Source organism: Hemitrygon akajei, chromosome 3 (assembly GCF_048418815.1).
Source record: "Hemitrygon akajei chromosome 3, sHemAka1.3, whole genome shotgun sequence".
Taxonomy (NCBI): domain Eukaryota; kingdom Metazoa; phylum Chordata; class Chondrichthyes; order Myliobatiformes; family Dasyatidae; genus Hemitrygon; species Hemitrygon akajei.
In genome coordinates, this window is record NC_133126.1 from 25952848 (window position 1) to 25973173 (window position 20326).

General features: G+C 43.4%; 1 protein-coding gene across 1 annotated transcript in view; it reads right to left on the bottom strand.

Moving 5' to 3' along the window:
• Nucleotides 1–1120: 1120 nt before the first annotated feature.
• Nucleotides 1121–20326, bottom strand: part of ttc7b (tetratricopeptide repeat domain 7B) — a 470560-nt gene continuing 451354 nt past the window's right edge. The window contains exon 20 of the mRNA XM_073039387.1: nucleotides 1121–5249. Within this exon, the coding sequence (XP_072895488.1) occupies nucleotides 5028–5249 (222 nt within the window). The 3' untranslated portion in view covers nucleotides 1121–5027. The remainder of the gene's footprint in view (nucleotides 5250–20326) is intronic.

Consider the following 20326-nt stretch of genomic DNA (forward strand, 5'->3'; position numbering starts at 1 on the left):
TTCTCTGAACCCTCTCCAATGCCAGTTTATCCTTTCGAAAATAAGGAGCCCAAAACAGCACACAATACTCCAAGTGTGGTCTCACAAGTGCCTTATAGAGCCTCAACATCACATCCCTGCTCTTACATTCTATACCTCTAGAAATGAATGCCAACATTACATTTGCTTTCTTCGCCACCGACTCAACCTGGAGGTTAACCTTTAGGGTATCCTGCACAAGGATTCCTAAGTCCCTTTGCATCTCTGCATTTTGAATTCTCTCCCCATCCAAATAATAATCTGCCCGTTTACTTCTTCCACCAAAGTGCATGACCATACACTTTCCAACATTGTATTTCATTTGCCACTTCTTTGCCCATTCCCCTAAACTATCCAAGTTTCTCTGCAGTCTCTCTGTTTCCTCAACACTACCCGCTTCTCCACCTATCTTTGTATCATCAGCAAATTTAGCCACAAATCCATTAATCCCATAGTCCAAATCATTGACATACATCATGAAAAGCAGCGTCCCAACACAGAGTCCCTGTGGAACTCCACTGGTAACTGGCAGCCAACCAGAATAAGATCCACTCTCTGTTTCCTGCCGATCAGCCAATGTTCCACCCATGCTAGTAACTCCCCTGTAATTCCATGGGCTCTTATCTTGCTAAGCAGCCTCATGTTCGGCACCTTGTCAAAGGCCTTCTGAAAATCCAAGTACACCATATCCACTGCATCTCCTTTGTCTACCCTGCTTGTAATTTCCTCAAGAAATTGCAGTAGGTTAGTCAGACAGGATTTTCCTTTCAGGAAACCATGCTGGCTTTGGCCTATCTTGTCATGTGCCTCCAGGTATTCATAAGCTCATCCCTAACAATCATTGAATTTGGGTAAATGGTATCGCTGGGAGCTGACACAGTCTTGATGGGGCAAATTCTCTCCATTGTTGTAAAAGGAAGAGTGACTTCAGCCTTGACTCCTTTCAGCTCCGAGTTATTCAAGGTAGACAAGAATTCCAACTTGGGGATCTTCTGTTTATGTTTAAAGTTCCCAGAATGGAAGACACAGACCGAGGGAAGTTCCCTTTGGTAAAACTGGATTAACTTAGGCACAAGTTTGGCATAAAGAAACACACACAACATCCACTGAAAATAAATTTAATATGAATAAATATCAGTCTGTGGGAAGAGGTAACTATCACTCGGTGAGACTAGAGTCATCGAATTAACAATATCTTTTTACATCACAGATCTGAAAGTGGCTGACTCCAGCCGTGACAAATATACATGATGCTCGTAGTTGGGGCAGTGATACAATGCACAGTCCAAGTCACTTTGAGATGAACCCATTAGCACAAACACATTAGAAACAACGATAGATTTTTTTTTGCAGTTTTAATTTTTGATGTGCCTCCTTTTTAAGGGAGGATCCAGTTATACATTTTCCTTGCTTGCCTAAACCCAACTGGTAAATCTTGTCTTTGCTCCTGCCTGTTCCCCTTTCTGCTGGAGTTGCTGGATTTGGTTGGGGACAGGGGTTACCAAGCTTGGTCACTCCCATACAGGTGACTTTTCCCTGTGTATTAGTGCTATACTGACCATTCTACCATCAAGGAAGCTGTTTACCATGGAACACATTGTATCAGCATTTAATGGCAAGCTGGGAGAAGTTTCCATGGGGTTAGGAAGAGGAGGAGGTCTCATGGGGTGAGGTGGTGGTTCACGAGTAACTATATTTGCCCAAATCCCTTGCACCTCTGTCCCTGAAAAAGCACAGACAAAGGATGAAAGTTAGGGTTGTCCTGAGCTGTGTCCTAATCAGACAGTAGAGTCTACCTGTTAAGGAAATGGCTGCCATTTCTGGTTAGAGTGATCCATCCCTCCCCTGCAAGAACAGTTCAATATATAATGCCAGAGTCTACAATTGCAAAGGGTTATCTATCTCTGTGCATGGAGAACTTTGCCCGAATTAATGTTGCTTATTCGGACTGTTGCCCTCATACCCAGTGGGATGCACAAAGGCCCCAGCTCTGAACATAATCACATTGTGCCCAGGTTGGGTTTCTGGAAGGAGTCATTGTAAACGATGCCCGAATACTGATCACACATTCTTCAGCACAGCTTAGGAAATGGCATTGGAAAGGCCTGCCAGTTTGATTCCTGTAAAAATCAACCACCTTACATTTGGTGGCAGACTAGTTTTCAGATTCTTGGTCAATGACATGATTAGCTGATCCAAAAAGAGTAAAAGCTACCTTCTAAGGGAATTTCAAACAAGGCTCTGTGTGTGTCTAAGTATGTTTGTATGTCTGTATGTGTGCAAGTGAGTGTCTATGTTTTTATGTGTGTCGAGTATGTGTGCAAGTGTGTGTGTGTACTGCATGTGGGGTGTATGTGTGTTTGGACACATAGAAGAGCTCTGTTCTTTAAATTTACTCCACCCCTTTATGTTCCAGTCTTTTAAACATTATTTCTTTTGAACTGATATTTTTTAATCTCTCCCATTGAGGAAGGGCAAAGGCTGAAACCTGGGCCAGAGACACAGACAAGGGCTTGTGATACTGATGGGGCAGTGTGGACACAGGTATGTGGGGCAGCGGCAGGAGGTGGACAACACAGGCTGGGCAGGGCACAGGTTGAAGAGTGGGCAAGAGCCAAGGTGAAAGTGGAAGGAACACCTTTGGGGTATGGGTTTTGGGGTTTGAGGTGAGAATGGGGTGAGGAGTTCAGGATGAAGGATTAGGTTAGGGATTGGGGTCTGGGGTTTGATTGGGATTAGCAAGATTAGTTTGTGGTAAGAGGTGATGAATTTGCAGTGAGGTGTGAAGTCTTGAGGTTCGAGGTGAGGGGTAAATCTACACAAAGGAATGATCCGTACAATGAAAGAGACGCTTGACTGATGAAGCTCTCACAGAGATGTTTGTTTTCTCGTTGGGCTGAACTCCCTTCCCTGCCCAGCACAGACAAGCTCAGTGGGAAGAGACAGGCAGTCCAGCTGCCCTGCGTTTCTGGGAACAGTGCTCTGGTTATCTTGATCTCGTAGGTATGGGTTCCTTGGTGTTGGGGGTGTTACCATCTGATGAGATTACTTGGTGATACCAGGATTGTGTCTCAACTTTCATTAGGATCTGCTGCAGTGTTTGCAGGGAATGAGGCAGGGACTACTGAGGGAAGAATCCACACTTGCATAGCTGTGGGAGTGTGAGCCTGCCAGGGCACAAGGCACATCACAACAGACAGTGTGGCCAAAACCAGCCCCTGGAAGACTGCAGTGTAAAGTGGATCAGGATCTCCTCTGGTTCTATCCTTGACACTGTGAAGAGATGCTGAGGTTCTGGGGCAAGTCGCCAGGAAAGAGCAGGAGGTGGGTTCCGTGTGGCTCCTTCCAATTTCAGCTCAGCCTGGGCTGAAACTGCGCAGACATACACAGCAGAACTGGAATGAGGCTGCTAGTAGTATTCTGCAATATTCTTCATCTTGGCTTGAGGACAGTAAGGCTGTGAGATTGTGAGATTGAACATTAGGAAGGAGAGACTTCAGGTAATAGAACCACTCCAAATATCCACGGTACTGAATTAGCTAAGGACTGGTCTCTCAGTTTGCAGACATGAATAATGGCTGATTGTGTCCAGCACGCTGCAGGATGCTTCACCTTGGACTCTTAACTACCAGGGAAGAAGTGTCTGTAAGACTGGAGTCTGCACTGACCTCATACAGACCCTCGGTTGGTCTGATCTGCTTGGTGTTGGTGAAGTCAGTTTGCTTCAGATCAAATAAAATGGTTAGAAACCCCTGGCCCTTTCCCCAGTTACTGAGGGAGAACATTCAGAACGGTTGGCTGTGGTTATTGCTGCATAATTCACCACCGCTGAATGGAGAAGGGAAGTGAGAAGAGGAAAGAAGAGAAAGGGGAGGGGGAAAGTGACATGCAGGCCTGGTGATGTGTGTTGCAAATGTTGTCATTGTAGTAATATAGGATTGTGAAGGTTCCCAGGAAATGACCATAAGCTCTCACTATCCTGGGAATTAGTTAAGTGACATCACCTACATTCAGAAGATGTTGATACCTCTCACCTGTCACCTGATTTGTTTTTGTGAGCATTGTACCCTGCTGGAATGAGGCTGCTAATAGTGCTCTGTGACCGAGTTACAGTGCATTCTCTGTCCCAGCTTGAAGACACTAAGGCTGTGAGATTGTTTATGATTTAAATGTTAGGAGTTAACCCCGGCCATAATTAAAGGAGAGATTTCAAGTGACAGAACCACATCAAATATCCACAGTGCTGAATTAGCTAAGGATTGGTCTTCCAGTTCGGCAGTTAATTGCACGAGAGGTAATTGACAATCAATCTGCAACGGGTTTTAAATATCTCAACTCGATTGCATCATTCATTAGTAGCTATCCACTAGTTGGTCCCACAGTTTGTTCAGGGTTCAAAGGTGGAAACACAGCATTTGGATACAAAGGAGTGAAAATCAGTTCACAACATGGTGCCTAGCTCAACACATAGAGTTCAGTAATATGCAGTTACATCAGCCACTGGCCATCTCTTTATGAATAAACATCTAATATACAAATAGAATATACATATACTACTGTACATAAATACATATATATCTTTATAAAGGATCATTTTGATGTATGGTATGGATACAAACCTCAGAAGACCTTTTGGAAACAATTGAACAATTTGTGAAGAGGGAGTGGGTGGGTGGGTTCACCTACAACACAGAGGGAACTGGAAAAAGGTGGCACAGGGGAGCTTTAATTGTCAAAACTGCTCTTAATTTAAGCGCAGCGATTTCCCAGCGACTGGATCTGGGAACAATGTGCCGGAAAGCAGGATCCTTGCTTTTTCATGGACCCCAGGTGGTTAGAGGAAAAGGAGCATAGATAGGAGAAACAGAGATGCTGAATGTTTAAAAGGGAGAGAGGGGAGACGCTGAGTAAGTTGATCTTTAGGATAAAACACACCAATATAATGAGACAAAACACCTGAAGATTGACTCTGAGGGCCATTCTGGGACACTCAGACTTGGCGTCCAGCCTCACAGCACCCTGGGGAGGACAGTGAAAGGCACGATGGGACTGCTAGCCTCCAGCTCCAGCGCGGTGAGGAAGCACTCGGTGGCTGCGTCGTCACTGCCCTGGGCTTGAAGGACCTCACCCAGGTTGTTCCACACCTCGTGTGCAGTGGAGTTGACCTGCACGGCATCGCGAAGAATCTTCTCGGCCAGACTGTAGCGGCCCAACTGTTGTAGGATAAGCCCCTGAAACGGAACAAGAAAGATAGGGGGGAGTGAGGATTAACAGGTGGGCAGATGACCAGGCTACATGGAAGTGAAAGTTGAGGTCTACTGCTCTACTCTCCCCATACTCTCTACAAATGTGCAAACGATACATTTCAATGTGTGTATACTATATACAACCTTGAAGGTTGCCTCCTTACAGACGCCGCAGAAACCCAACAGAACCCAGTAAAATAGGAAGACCGTCAAAAACACAATGTGCAGAAAAAACCCAAATTGTTCAAACAATGCAAGTAAGCAAATAACATTCAGAACTGAAGTTCATGAAAGTGAGTTCACAGCCACACAACTGGTCATTATTGCAGCCGAATCATAGATAGAACATAGAACATAGAATAGTACAGCACATTACAGGCCCTTTGGCCCACAATGTTGTGCTGACCCTCAAACCCTGCCTCCCATTTAACCCCCCACCTTAAATTCCTCCATATACCCATATACCTGTCTAGTAGTCTCTTAAACTTCACTAGTGTATCTGCTTCCACCACTGACCCAGGCAGTGCATTCCACGCACCAACCACTCTCTGAGTTAAAAAACCTTCCTCTAATATCCCCCTTGAACTTCCCTCCCCTTACCTTAAAGCCATGTCCTCTTATACTGAGCAGTGGTGCCCCGGGGAAGAGGCGCTGGCTATCCACTCTATTTCCTCTATAACCAGGAGCCCGTTAATTGCAGGCCACAGACTCTGTTCAGCGCAGAGACAGGGAAACCTCATGGAGCAGCAAGCTGAACACTGCAGGGATAAGTTTTTTACTCAGAGAGTAGTGAGTGCGTGGAATGGGCTGCTGGCAACGGTGGTGGAGGCGGATACGATAGGGTCTTTTAAGAGACTTTTAGACAGGTACATGGAGCTTAGTAAAATAGAGGGCTATAGGTAAGCCTAGTAATTTCTAAGGTAAGGACAGGTTCGGCATAACTTTGTGGGCCAAAAGGCCTGTATTGTGCTGTAGGTTTTCTATGTTTCTACACTGTCTCTCGCCTACCCTGCTCTTTTCAATCTGGTTTGGTGCTTAAATCAGCCAAATGGCAGGTCATTCCTTGCTCTTGAATCGCCTCCAAGTCCACTCCAGTAGCCAAACATTGGCTCATTCCCCACTCTTGGGCCTGGGCCCCGCTTCCTCGATTTGGCCTGTATACACGACACCGCAGCTGACCTGTACCTTTGAGATTTCAGTTCACACTGCAAAAATGGCTGGTCCTACAGGCAGCTCAAAAGCTCAACTTTAAAAGGGAATTACAGGCTATAGTTTGCAGTGATCATTTTTGAGAAAAAGAGTGATTAATCAAGCAATTAATAGTTGTGTTTGCTGCCAGCAATTCATTGCTATGCATCACTCACTGCATGTTTCATCGTACATGTGATAAATGAATAAACCTGAACCACTTACAAATACGTGGCCAGGCACAGGTCAAATGCCATCTATAAATTCACTGATGAAACCACAGTTGTCAGCAGAACCTGAGATGGGGATGAGGAAGCATACAGGAGCGATAGATCAGCTGGTTGAGAGGTGTCACACCAACAACCACACACTCAATGTCAGTAATGAATTGATTGTGGACTTTAGAAAGGTGAAACTGGGAGAACACACACTAGTCCTCTTTGAGGAGTCAGCAGTGTAAAAGAATGAGAAGCTTCAAGTTCCTGGACAACATCTCCAAAGATTGATCATGGGCACAACATATTGATGTAATTATGAGAAAGGTAAGCCAGTGATTATATTTCATAAGGAGTTTGAGGAGATTTGGCCCATGATGTGCCAATCTCAATGCAAATTTATATTAAATGTCCTCCTCCAGAGTGTCATCCATTTCCCTTCAATCCCTTCATATTCATATGTCAATCTAAAAGCCTCTTGAACTCCACCAATCTGCCTTCTACTACTGCCCCTGGTAACCCAGTAAACTCATGACCATTCTCTGTGTAAAAAAATTTCTCCTTGTGTTGCCTTTAAACTTCCCCCTCTAACCTTAAAAGCATGTCCTCCGCTGTTTGGCAACACTGAGTGGTCAGCATTGGGCTTCTGATGAACACTAGCCCAGAAGATACCATTTCATCTTGGTAGGTCCACTGGCTCCCTGAGGGGGCTTTCTGATCTGTCCCTTAACCCTAATCTGGTGAGGTTTCCTTCTCCAGAATACGTCTGCTTGCCTACTGAACATCAGAGTGATGGAACAGGACCAATGGCCTGAGTCTATACCATAAAACCACTTGGCCCATCAAGTCTGCTTGGCCATTCAGTAATGGCTGACTTATTTTTCCTCTCAACCCCATTCTTCTGCCTTCTCCCCATAAACTTCAATGCCCTTAACAATCAAGAACCTATCAACCTCCATTTTAAATGACTAGGCTTCCACAGCCACCTGTGGCAATGAATTCCAAGATTCACCAGCTAAGAACCTATAAGGAACCTGTCAACCTACACTTTAAATGACTTACCTTCCAAAGTCATCTAAGGCAATGAATTCCACAGATTCACCAGCTAAAGAAATTCTTCATTTCTATTCTAATGGCATGTCTTAGTATTCTGAGGCTATGCCCCCAGGTTCTAGACTCTTTCACTATTGGAAACATTTTCTCCATGTCTACTCTGTATTCTTTCAATATTTGTTGGGTTAAAGTGAGATCTGCCCCCTCACTATTTTTCTAAGCTTCAGCAAAGTACAGGCCAAGAGCCAGCAAGCAGTAATTAAACATTGACAATTTAATTCCTGGAATCATTCTTGTGAACCTCATCTGGACTCCCTCCATTGCCAGTGCATCCTTTCTTAGATATGAGGCCCAAAACTGCTCAAAATATTCCAAATACGGTCTGATTAATGCCTTATAAAGCCCCAGCATTACATCCTTGCTCTTGTATTCTAGTCCTCTGGAAATGAATGCCATGTGACTTGTGTACAAATCATGCTGTTTATAAAGCTGCAGTATGTACAGATGAGAAACATGCTTCCTCCTTGGTATTGCAGATTTTATAGTCTAACACTGGATTCCTTCTCAGACTGTAGTTGGAAAAAATAACTGAGGCAGAGCTCCCAGGAGGATCAATCCTCTGACCTCTGGGGTGAACTTCAGCAAAGCAAATAGCTCTGGCATCCAACCACGTGTCCACATCAGCCCCTTCCATTTCACTGGGATGATATTGCAGGGTTATTTTGCCATGAACTGATGAGAAGCAATTCCCTGTCCTCATCCACACGGAGAGATTAAAACCTAAAAATGCAACCAGCGGTTTCAGAGACAGCTGGTAACGCTTGCTCATAAGAAGAATAATTTGTTCAGTGCAGGGTTTGACAGGTGTTGCTGGTTTTGTCCCTGATGTCTGTGGAGATGTGAAGCTGCCCTCAGTTCAGCACAGTAAAGTATCTGAGACCATTCTCTCTGCTGTATTTATCAAGATTTTCCTAAATGAGGTAAGTACTTCTATTTCTCTGTGGGTGGGAATTGGTTCCCCATTCTAACTTGTACTGGGTGAAAATAATTCTCTTCAACTGTTCATTGGAATCAGAACCAAAATCAGAATCAGGTTTATTATCACTGATGAATATCGTAAAATTTGTTGCTTTGCTGCAGCAGTACAGTGCATGACATAAATATTACTATAAATTACAATAAGAAACATAAGACCATATATATAGTGCAAAAAGAAAGGAAATAGTGAGGCAGTGTGTTCATGGGTTCATGGACCTTCAGGAATCTAATGGCAAAGAAGTTGTTTCTAAAATGTTGAGTGTGCACCTTCAGGCTGCCATACCTCCTCTCTGATGGTAGTAATGAGAAGAGGACATGTCCTGGGTGGTGATGGATGCTGCCTTCTTGAGGCTTTGACTTTTGAAGATGTCCTCGATGCTGGGGAGGCTAGTCCCTATGATGGAATTGGCTGAGTTTACAACCCTCTGAAACTATTTTCAATCCTATTCATTGGAGCCTCCATACCTGATGTTGATGTAAACAATCAAAATGCCCCCCAAGGTTCAGTAACTAATTTGACTCTAGTAATATTCTAGAGTTACCAACAAGGTCCGTACATCATTGATAAGGACCTTAACCGAACATTGGACAATTACTGATAGTGGTAACCAGTGGTTTAGAATTCCCAAGTAGGTGGAAAACTCAAAGGATTGAATGGCATTAAATCTGCTCCTAAGTCTTATAGAAAGCATTCTTCCTGAAGCAAACCTCTTCTGTAATTTTAAGCTTGGTTACCACTGCCCAGGTGTCTTTTCTGGGGATAAAGCCTGCCCTAACCATTGTACGCCCCTACTCCTGTTGCTGAGCCCCTTACGGTTCTATTGGGTGCAGTGGAGGGAGGGTAAGGTCAAGGGTGACATGACAGGATGGAGGAAGAGGGTGAGTGGTAGGTGAAGGGAGGATGAGGGTGAGCAGATGGTGGTTGAGGGGAGGGAGGGTGAAGACCAAGGGTGAGGGGATGGAGGATTAAAACGAGGGGAGGGAGTGGGAATGGAGGATGAGAAGAGTGAGAGGCGAGGATAAGAGGAGTGTGAGGGTGAGGAGGAAGGACAGGATAGTGGGGTGAGAAACTGAAACCTGAAAATGACATTGAAATATCTTTAGAAGAGCGCACAAGCTAAATGAAGGCTTGGTGAATCCAAGAATTAAACCTCCTCTTCAGACCATGCCCTGCATACCAAGTCTGGGTTATAAACTGCCTCCTCTCTTAGCTTTAACACTTACTCACTATCTCACTGCTCCACTTTGTTATCCTAAGCTGACAGGGTGCACAGAAAGAGTTATGTGTGACAGCGACTGAGCTCAGATCTTTTAAAACCCACCCACGCCAAATAAACACCTCTCCCTAACCAGTGCAGCGAGATCTGTAGACAGGTTGCTAGGATGCAGCCTGTTGCATGGCAACAGTTTAAAATCCCCATCCAATTGTGCCAGTTTAAAGAGCTGGTTCTAATGGTGATGGGGCACTCAGTAAAAAGTGGGAAGAAACATACTCGAGAAGGAAGGTGATGAAGGTGATGGTCTCTCACCCTTCACTCTGCACTTCTGTCCTACCACAGCAGCTCAGGACTTCTCCAGATTCAGATTTTCCCGTGGACTTGGCTGTCGCAGGAGTGTACAAGGACAGGAGGAGAGGAACCGGTGGTGGTTCGGAATCTGGAACACTCCTTGGAACAGGGTTGTCCACTAAGGAATCCTGGCAGATTCATCACAAGGATGTTGCCATCTCTGACTTTCATTCAGGTCACCTCCCAGCTACTTCACTTTTAATGTACTCAAAAAGGACCAGATGATCTGCCAGTTAGCATCGCAGACCCCTCCATCAGAGAGTGTGGCACAGAAGTCTACAGGGGGACCAAGTGCTTCTGGGCCTTCTCAGCTCAACTGTGGTCTTCATATCATATTACGAACAAGAGATGGCAATGGCAATTCTTCATTAGGAGTTTGAGGAGATTTGGTATCTCACCAAAGACTCAGGCAAATTTCTACAGATGTATTGTGGCGAGCATTCTGACAGGTTGCATCACCATCTGGTAAGGAAGCTCTAAAACACAGTTTGGAAAATACTGCAGAGGGTTACAGACTCAGCCAGCTCCATCACGGGCACTAGTCTGCCCAGCATCAAGGATATCTTCCAAAAACAATGCCTCAAGAAGGTGGTGTCCATCATTAAGGAACATCACCGCCCAGGACATATCTTCTCATTACTACCATCAGGAAGGAGATATAACAGCCTGAAGATGTACACGGAACATTTTAGTAACAACTTCTTCACTTCTCCAGTTTCCTCCCACATTCCATGACATATGGGTTAGTAGGTTAATTGTAATTGGGTGGCATGCTCTTGTTGGGCTGGAAGGGAGTGTTACCATGCTGTATCTCTAAATAAGAAATAAATATTAAAAGTGAGGTCCGACAAGGGCCAGGCTCTGATACCCACCTCTCTGGTTTATTACTCATCTGTTGAATACCAGGTGGAAGGAGCATTGAGAACAGAGCCTCTGGGTAATGGGAAGTTCTCACTGTGCATCATCAAGACCCACTCCACTACCAAAGTCCTGATGGACTACGCTGTGGAACAGAGAGGACCAACCCAAGGATAAAACCTAACTGTCCTAACTTCCTGCCATTGGGGACGATTCCATCTGGATGCATCAGGGCTTAGAACAACAACTACTCTGCTGGTAATCACAAGAAACTGCAGAAAGTTGTGAACACAGCTCAGCATATCACAGGAACCATTCTCACCTCCATGGACTCTCACTGTCTTGCTAAAGCAGCCAACATAATCAAAGACTCAACTCACCTTGGACATTCTCTTTCTCTCCCCTCCCACTGGGTGGAAGATACAAAAGCCTGAAGCACTAGGCTCGAGTACAGCTTCTTTTCCACTATTATAAGACTATTGAACAGTGCCCTGGTACAAGATGGACTCCTGATGTCACAAACTACCTCATTATGACATTGCACCTTATTGCCTACTTGTAACTGTTGCACTCTGTTATTATTTTCCTTTGTACTACTCAATGCACTGATATGATGAAATGATTTGTGAGCTTTTTGGGCTGAGACCTTTCATCATGAACAGAAAGGAAGGAGCAGAAGTCCTTTTCAGTCTTGAAAATAGTCTCCTCCCAAAAGGCCAGCTGTGTATTCCCCTCCATAGATGCTGCCTGAACTGCTGAGTTCCTCTAGTGTTTTGTGTGTGTCACTGCTGTAACACGTGGTTATATGAGTTACAGTCAGCTTGAACTTGTCTGGCCATTCTCCTCTGAACTCTCATTAAAAAGGCATTTTTGCCCACAGAACAACCACTCACTGAATGTTTTTCACACCATTCTCAGTAAACTCTAGAGACTGTTGTATGTGAAAATTCTGGGAGATCTGCAGTTTCTGAGATACACAAACCACCCTGTCTGGCACCAGCAATCATTCATGGTCAAAGTCACTTACATCACATTTTCCTCATTTTGATGTTTGGTCTGTACTACAAATGAACCTTTTGATCATGTTTGCATGCTTTTCTGCATTTACTTGCTGCCACATGATTGGCTGATTAGGTATTTGCATTAATGAACAGGTGCAAAGGTGTACCTAATAAAGTGGCCACACACAGTGTTTGGAAATGGTTCTTGCATGTTGCTCCAGATTTCCAGCATCTGCAGAATCTCTTGTGTTTATGATGATGTGATCAGTATGGATGGCACACAAAGCAAATTTACACTGTATTTCAGTACATGTGACAATAATAAACCAATTTAACTATTACCAGTGATGACCAGAAAACCAACAGCTGAAAACCGGAGGTGATACAAAATGACTGCCTTGACGTTAAGGCATTTTTTAACCCATGGCATGTAACAGCCCTGGCAGAACTGAATTTTATGGAGATGGGAGTCAAAGCAAAAGTCCTCCACAAGCACACTAGTTGGCTACTTTATTAGGTACACCTGTACACCTGCTCAGAAATGCAAATATCTAATCAGCCAATCATGTGGCACAACTCAATGCATAAAAGCATGCAGACATGGTCAAGAGGTTCAGTTGTTGTTCAGACCAAACATCAGAATGGGGAAGAAATGTGATCTAGCTGACTTTGACTGTGGAATGGTTGTTGGTGCCAGACAGGATGGTTTGAGTATCTCAGAAACTGCTGATCTGGGATTTTCATGCACAACAGTGTCAAGAGCAGGGGTTCTGAATCTTTTTTATGCCATGGACCAATACCATTAAGCAAGGGGTCCATGGACCCTAGGTTGGGAACCCTGGTCTTGAGTTTACAGAGAAGGTTGCAAAAAGCAAAAGACTTCCAGTGAGTGGCAGTTCTGTGGATGAACACACCTTGTTAATGAGAGAGGGCAAAGGGGCATGGCCAGACTGGTTCAAGCTGACATGAAGGGGACAGTTAACCTAAATAATGATGCGTTACAATAGTGGTGCACAGAAGAGCATCTCTGAATGCAAAACATGTATATAGCAGCTATAGCAGCAGAAGACAGCACCAAAGGCCCAGGAACAATTCTGCCACTGCCTGTAAGTAGTTTGTACCACATAATCATGTGGTTTCCTCCGGGTATTCTGGTTTCTACCCACATTCCAAAGATTTGCGGGTTAGTAGATTATTTGGTTGCATGGCTGTAAATGAGCAGTGGGTTCGTTGAGATGTAAGGAACTGTTACAATGCTACCTTTCTAAATAAAATAGAAGGAATGCAGTGCTTAAGAAAGCCACTCACCATTATACTATCCAGAGCAATTAGGGATGGGCTATAAATGATGGCCTTGCTAATAATGTACAAAAACCAAAAAATAATTAAAAATAAGAAGGCTCCTTGATTACAATCTGCTCCCCACCATAAAGCCAGATGCTCTGCATTTCATAACTCCTCTTTCTTTAGTCTATGGTTTCAGTGTCTAATCTTTCCCCTTCATTCACTGGATCTTGTTTTACTCCATCAGAGGCATCAATCCACCCTGCAGCTTAATTGAACCACCCCTGTCACTTCTCAATGTTTATGAGTGGTCTTTGACCTGAAACACTTCTCTTCCAAACAGATGCTTTACAGATTAAAGATTAGCTTTATTTGTTGCATGCATGTCACATTGAAATACGCTGAAATGAGTGCTTGCGTCAATGACCAACGAGTTTGGAGAACGTGCCGAGGGCAGCCCGCAAGCATTGCTGTGCTTCCAGTGCCAACATAGCATTACCATAATACGCTAACTGGTATGAATGTTGGTGGAGCAGGTGCACCTGAAGGAATCCCACGTGGTCTCAGAGAACGTACAAACTCCTTAAAGACAGTGGTGGGACTTGAACCCCAATCTTACAGCTGACTCTATACCCTACCTCCTGAGTACTTCCTGTTTTTGATTTTCACTCAGTTAAAAGGATGCTTGCAAATTATTTCACAGTGCTCACTTCTTTCTGTAGTTCTTTAGATAGTGAACTAGTACATTTCAACAGGTCTGGGTTAATAAATGATTAGGAACAGTCACACCTTACAAGTGCTCAACAATGAATATTTTCAACAAGTGAGAATCTTCACACCCTTCCTTGACTTTCAACAGTATCACCAATGCCAAATCCCATTCTGCCACCCAAAATCTTAGCAGGACAAGCTACATAAATACTGTGACCAGAACAGCAGCTCAGTGGCTGAGTATCCTGCAGCAAAAGCCTCACCATAATAGAGTTGTAGAATCTTACAGCAAGGAAACGGTCTATCAATTTAATTTTGTTTCCTACCACTTCTTGTTACTACCATCAGGGAGCAGGTATAGAGCTGCTATCTGCTATCTGTAAGGAGTTTGTATGTTGTCCCCATGACTCCGTGGGTTTCTTCCAGGTGCTCTGGTTTCCTCCCACATTCCAAAGATGTACGGGTTTGGGTTGACAAATTGTGCGCATGCTATGTTTGGTAGCAGAAGCATGGCAACACTTGCAGGCTGCTCCCAGCACATCCTCTGACTGTGTTAACGCAAATAACACATTTCATTAAAAGCACAAAATGCTGGCAGAACTCAGCAGGCCAGACAGCATCTATGGGAGGAGGTAGTGATAACGTTTCGGGCCGAAACCCTTCATCAGGAGTGGAGTAACATGGGATGCCCCTCGACCATCCCATGTTACTCCACTCCTGATGAAGGGTTTCAGCCCAAAACGTCGTCACTACCTCCTCCCATAGATGCTGTCTGGCCTGCTGAGCTCTGCCAGCATTTTGAGTTTTTATTTATTTCCAGCATCTGCAGATTCACTCGTGACACATTTCATTGTATGTTTTGATGTATAAAACATCAAAAATAAAGTTAATCAATCTTATTATTCCTTTTTATGCATTCAATTTATTTTGTAATTGATAGTCATTCTATGCCTGTGCTCTGTACTGCTTGCTGCAAGGCAACAGATTTCACGTTACCTAAGTCAGTGATAATAAACCTGCTTCTGATCCATGCAGTTGTCTTTTCATTGCTGCTATTATACCACTTCCTTTGGCACCTTGTTCCACATATGCATCTCATTCTGTGTGAAGAAACTACCCTTAAGTTCACTCGAAGTCTTTCCCCTCTCGCCTTAAATCTATGTCCTCTATTTTTTGATTCCCTTTTCCTGGCAAAATGACTACATTCACACTAAAAGCATGAGAGATTCAGATTAACATATACAAAATGTTGGAGGAACTCAGCAGGACAGGCAGCATCTATGGAAATGAATAAACAGTCGATGTTTTGGGCTGAGACCCTTCATCAGAAATGGAAAGGCAGGTGGAAGAAACCAAAATAAGAAGGTAGTGGAGAGGGGAAGAAGTATAATCTGGCAGGGGATAGGTAAGACCAGGTGAGGGGGAAGGTGGGGGTTTGTTGAAGTAAGAAGCTGGGAGATGATGGATGGAAGAGATAAAGAGCTGAAGAAGAAGGAATCTGATAGGAGAGGAGAGTGACCATGGGAGAAAGAGAAGGAGGAGGGGGAGCAGGGGTAGGTGATAGGCAGGTGAGGAAAAGAGAAGAGGTAAGGGGGAGAGGGAGAGAGGGGAATGGAGGAAGAGGGAGGGGGAGAATTACTGGAAGTTAGAGAAATAAATGTTCATTGCATCAGGCTTGAGGCTACTCAAATGGAATAAGATAGTGCATTGACACTATCTGTGCTCCACGACACCATGCTTCGCTGTTTATCCATCTTCTGCAAAGTCCAGATGGGATGTCTAGATGTTCTATGGGCCTGAATGAGTGGATTCTTAAGATGGCTGAAAATGCTGGACACCATTCAGAAGAAAGCTGAGCCCATTCAGTTCCTTTCATCCTCACCATTACCTAGAATTATGTGACTGTATTGAGTTAGCAACTATAGGATGGATTACGCTGCCTGGTATGGAGAAGAGTGCGTGTCCTGGATGGTGGGGTCTTTAAATGGTGGATGTTGCCTTCTTGAGAAGCATTGTGTTTAAGCTGTTCTCAATGATGGGGAGACTAGCGCCCACGATGAAGTTGGCTGAGTCTACAAGCCTCTGCATAATTCTATGCCAATGAATATATATTAAGCTTTCATTCCTTAATTCTGGCTGAGTAACTAATAGGTCAATAGGTTTTAAAAAATTATGTTATTAAGTTTTATTTACAGGGACATTCTATTTTAGGTCTCTTCTCATGTAAGCTTCTCCAATAGCATTACCAAAATGAAAGCTCTCTGTGGTAACCCTACTATCCCCAGTGGACATACTACAGTTTTGGTCTTAGTCTGGCTTTGGAACAGATCCACACACACTGACGCTTGTTGGGACATATATAGATGCAAAGTAAATATCCGTTGGACTTTTCACTCCAGTAAGAGCAGGACCAAAGAGGTGACAGCAGTTCAAGGAACATTTGGTTCTGAGAGCTGTGGGGGTCAAGTGATGATAATGATTTACCTTACGAGGTGGGTGTCCTTTTGTCTCAGACAGAAAAGGCTACCTGCAAAGCGAGGTGATGTAAGGATCTACAATTAAACTACCCTTGCTGTGAAGATGGAAAGTTGGTCTTTATCTCAATGGGACTTGATTACAAAGGGAGGAGATGACGCCTCAGTTGTACAATGCCTGGTCAGACCCCATCCAGTGCACAGCCTACAGCTTCAAAGTTCAAGTTCAAAGTTCAAAGTATATTTATTTTCAAAGTACATATTCTACCTTCAAAATTGTTCTCTTGCAGGCATTTACAGGAAAGTAAAGGGATAAAATAGAATTTATGAAAAATTGTACATTAGCAAAGACTGAAAAACAACCAATGTGTAAAAGACCCAATGTGCAAATAAAATAAATAAAGAAATAATACTGTGATCATGAGTTGTAGTGTCCTTGAAAGTGAGTCTGTAGTATATGGAATCAGTTCAGTGTTGATGTAATTCAAGTTATTCATGCTGGTTTAGGAACCTGATGGTTGAAGGGTTAGAACTGTTCCTTAACCTGGTGGTGTGGGACCTAAGACTCCTGTACCTTTTGCCCAAAGTGACGGACTGGACTGTGTCCACCACTTTCTATAGATTTTTCCATTCTTGGGCATTGGTGTTTCCGTACCAGCCTGTGATGCAACCAGTCAGGATACTCTCCACTGCGCATCTACTTAAGTTTGTCAAAGTTTCATCTAACTTTGGACTTTACACCTCAGGTTTTAAAGGGGGTATATGTGCAAGTTCATCATACTGACAGCAGGGTTTAAAGTTTAGTTATGACCATCAGTTGTAGTAATGTGAGTTGTATTCTCTTAAGTGCAGAAGTTTCGGCTGTGATTTAATTGATGTTTTAAATGTTAAGATGATTCAATAAATGGGCTGGCCTGGACAAGGAAAGATAATTTGGTAATTAGGATGTACAGGAATCTTTCGTTTTAGGATATAGATACTAACCAATTGAAAATTTCAAGGTTGACAATTAAAGGGCTTATTATAGGAAGGATGTGGAAGCTTTAGAGAGGGTGCAGAGGAGATTTAACAGCATGCTGCCTGGATTTGAGAGCATGTCTTATGAGAAAAGGTTGAGTGAGCTAGGGCTTCTCTCTTTGGAGTGAAGGAAGATGACAGCTGACTTGATAGAGGTACGTAAGATGATAACAGGCATAGATAGAGTGGAGAGCTAGAGATTTTTTGCCTTGGCCATTTTGAGGGGGCATAATTTTAAGGTGACTGGAAGGAAGTATGGGGGAAGATGTGAGAAGTAAGTTATTTTTTATACAGCGAGTGGTGGAAAGCCCTACCAGGAGGAGCAGTAGAAGCAGATACATTGGGGTATTTAAGAAACTTCTAGGTATGCACATGGACAATAGAAAAATGGAGGGTTATATGGGAAAGAAGGATTAGATTGATCTTAGAGAAGGTTAAAGAGTCGGCACAACATCATGAGTTGAAGGACCTGTTGGAAGTTGGAACTGGGGTAGCGTCCTATCACAATCTGACCATCAGTCTCCCAAGCCAGTTCTGTCTAGAGAAATGTTGATGTGCTTTTAGCTGAGCATTTCTATCTGCTGTCCACAGTGAAGAGGAAGGAAAGTATGACTTGATCTCATCAGTCTATTAACCAATTGTCTTTTGCCTGACTTGGTGACTTTCTTAGCTTTTTCTCTACAAACCTTAACGGAGTTAAGTGCAGGCCCTTTGACAGTGGTAATTAAGAGACATACAGACATGCACATGTACAGGCAGGATGGAGGGATATGGATCCTGAATAGGCTGAAGGATTTATTTTATTCTGGCACCATGGTACATCCAGACCTTGTGAGCTCAGAGGTGCTGTACTATTCTGCTTTCTATTTGACCGAAGAGCTGTTATTTAACTGAAACTTGAGAAGCATTTACCAAATATTGAAACTTTGAATTTAAGGAGTGAATTCGTTAGATTTTACTAACTCTTCATTAGGATAAATATAACTTACGGACAGGGCCATTAAGCACTACAGCACAGAAACAGACCCTTCAGCCCAAGTAGTCCCATAGTCCCATACCCGGACAACACATCTCCCATTTGTGTACCAAACCAAGCTTCTCTTAAACCTGCACCCCCCACATCCACTGGCAGCTCGTTCCACACTCCAACCATCGTCTGAGTGAAGAAACTCCCCCCATGACCCAATACACAATCATATTTCTAATCTTCATAAAAGCCAAAATAAAGGGCTATTTTAACTTACAGTCATGAATAGTTTATAACCTAGATGTGGATTGCTGAGGAGGTGAGACTTTCACCATGTTTACAGTACTTTCAGAGATGAGTCTTGGGGCTGTGGTCAGAGTGCAGTAAGCTATATATTAACTCATGTTGGAGAAGGGAAAGGAGTAAAGATTGTTTTGCTGAAGACTACTGCCGCCAAGAAGAAAAGCACAATATTCATCATTAAAAGCATACAAGAAGGTTATCTTATACATGAAAAAATCTATGAACTGAACCCTGCTAGTGTTTTTTATAGTAATCCTGATCTGAATCTGAATCTCAATCTGAATCTGAAATAGGTAATGCAATGTATTTCATCCATGGCCTCTTCTACTGCCACAATGAGACCACACACAGGTTGGAAGAGCACCACCTCATATTTCGTCTAGGTAGCCTCCAACCTGATGGCACAAACATCAATTTCTCTAACTGTTGATAATTTCTTCCCCCTTCCTCTTCTCTCTTTTTTCCTTCACCATTCTGGCTCCCCTCTCATTTCTTCCCTTCTCCTCACCTGCCTATTACATCTCTTGGTGCCTTTCCTCCCTCCCTTTCTCCCATGGTCCATTTTTTTCCTATCAGATTCCTTTTCCTTCAGTCATACACATTTTTCATCTATCACCTTCCAGTTTCTCACTTCATCCCCCTCTGCCACATACCCACCTTTTCTCTCTCTTGGCTTCCAGATTTTGCTCCTTCCCCTCCCCCCCCCCCCGCTTCTTCCCCCTACTTTTCCAGTTCTGATGAAGGGTTTTGGCCCAAAACATCGACTGTTTATTCCTTTCCATAGATGTTGCCTGACCTGCTGAGTTCCTCTAGCATTTTGTGTGGGTTACTCTGGATTTCCAGTGTCTGCAGAATCTCTTGTGGTATTGAAAATAGTTTATGTGTTATTATAGTTTCTGTTGCCCTGTTTGTACTGATTAATTTCTACCACAAGGGAGTACAACAATAAAGTGGTTACTGGTTATTCTTCTAACTGCCAAGAGTTAAGTGACTCATTTTAAATGAATTGGTTTACATACAACAAAGCTCAGGACAGAGCCAAATTAGGTATCACGAGGTAATCCTGTACGCAACCATAAATCTCAACACATCTTCTGGACAGCTGTTTGAGATGTATCCTCTGAATCAGCTGTTTCATGGGACAGAGAAGTACCCCACTAAAGTCAGAGGGAATATCGATCCAGAATAATGGAGAAATTTCACTTTAGACAAATCAAATGACTTAATGGATTTTCAATAGTTTTATTTAACATTCTTCTCCGGAGGGGTGAAGCTGGCTGGATGAGGCAGCAGAGAACAAGTTATTGGAAAAGCTAATGGGTACAATGAGGTAAGCCGAATGCATATATATATGCAATTAAAATTAATCTTGCTCTGCAGCCTAC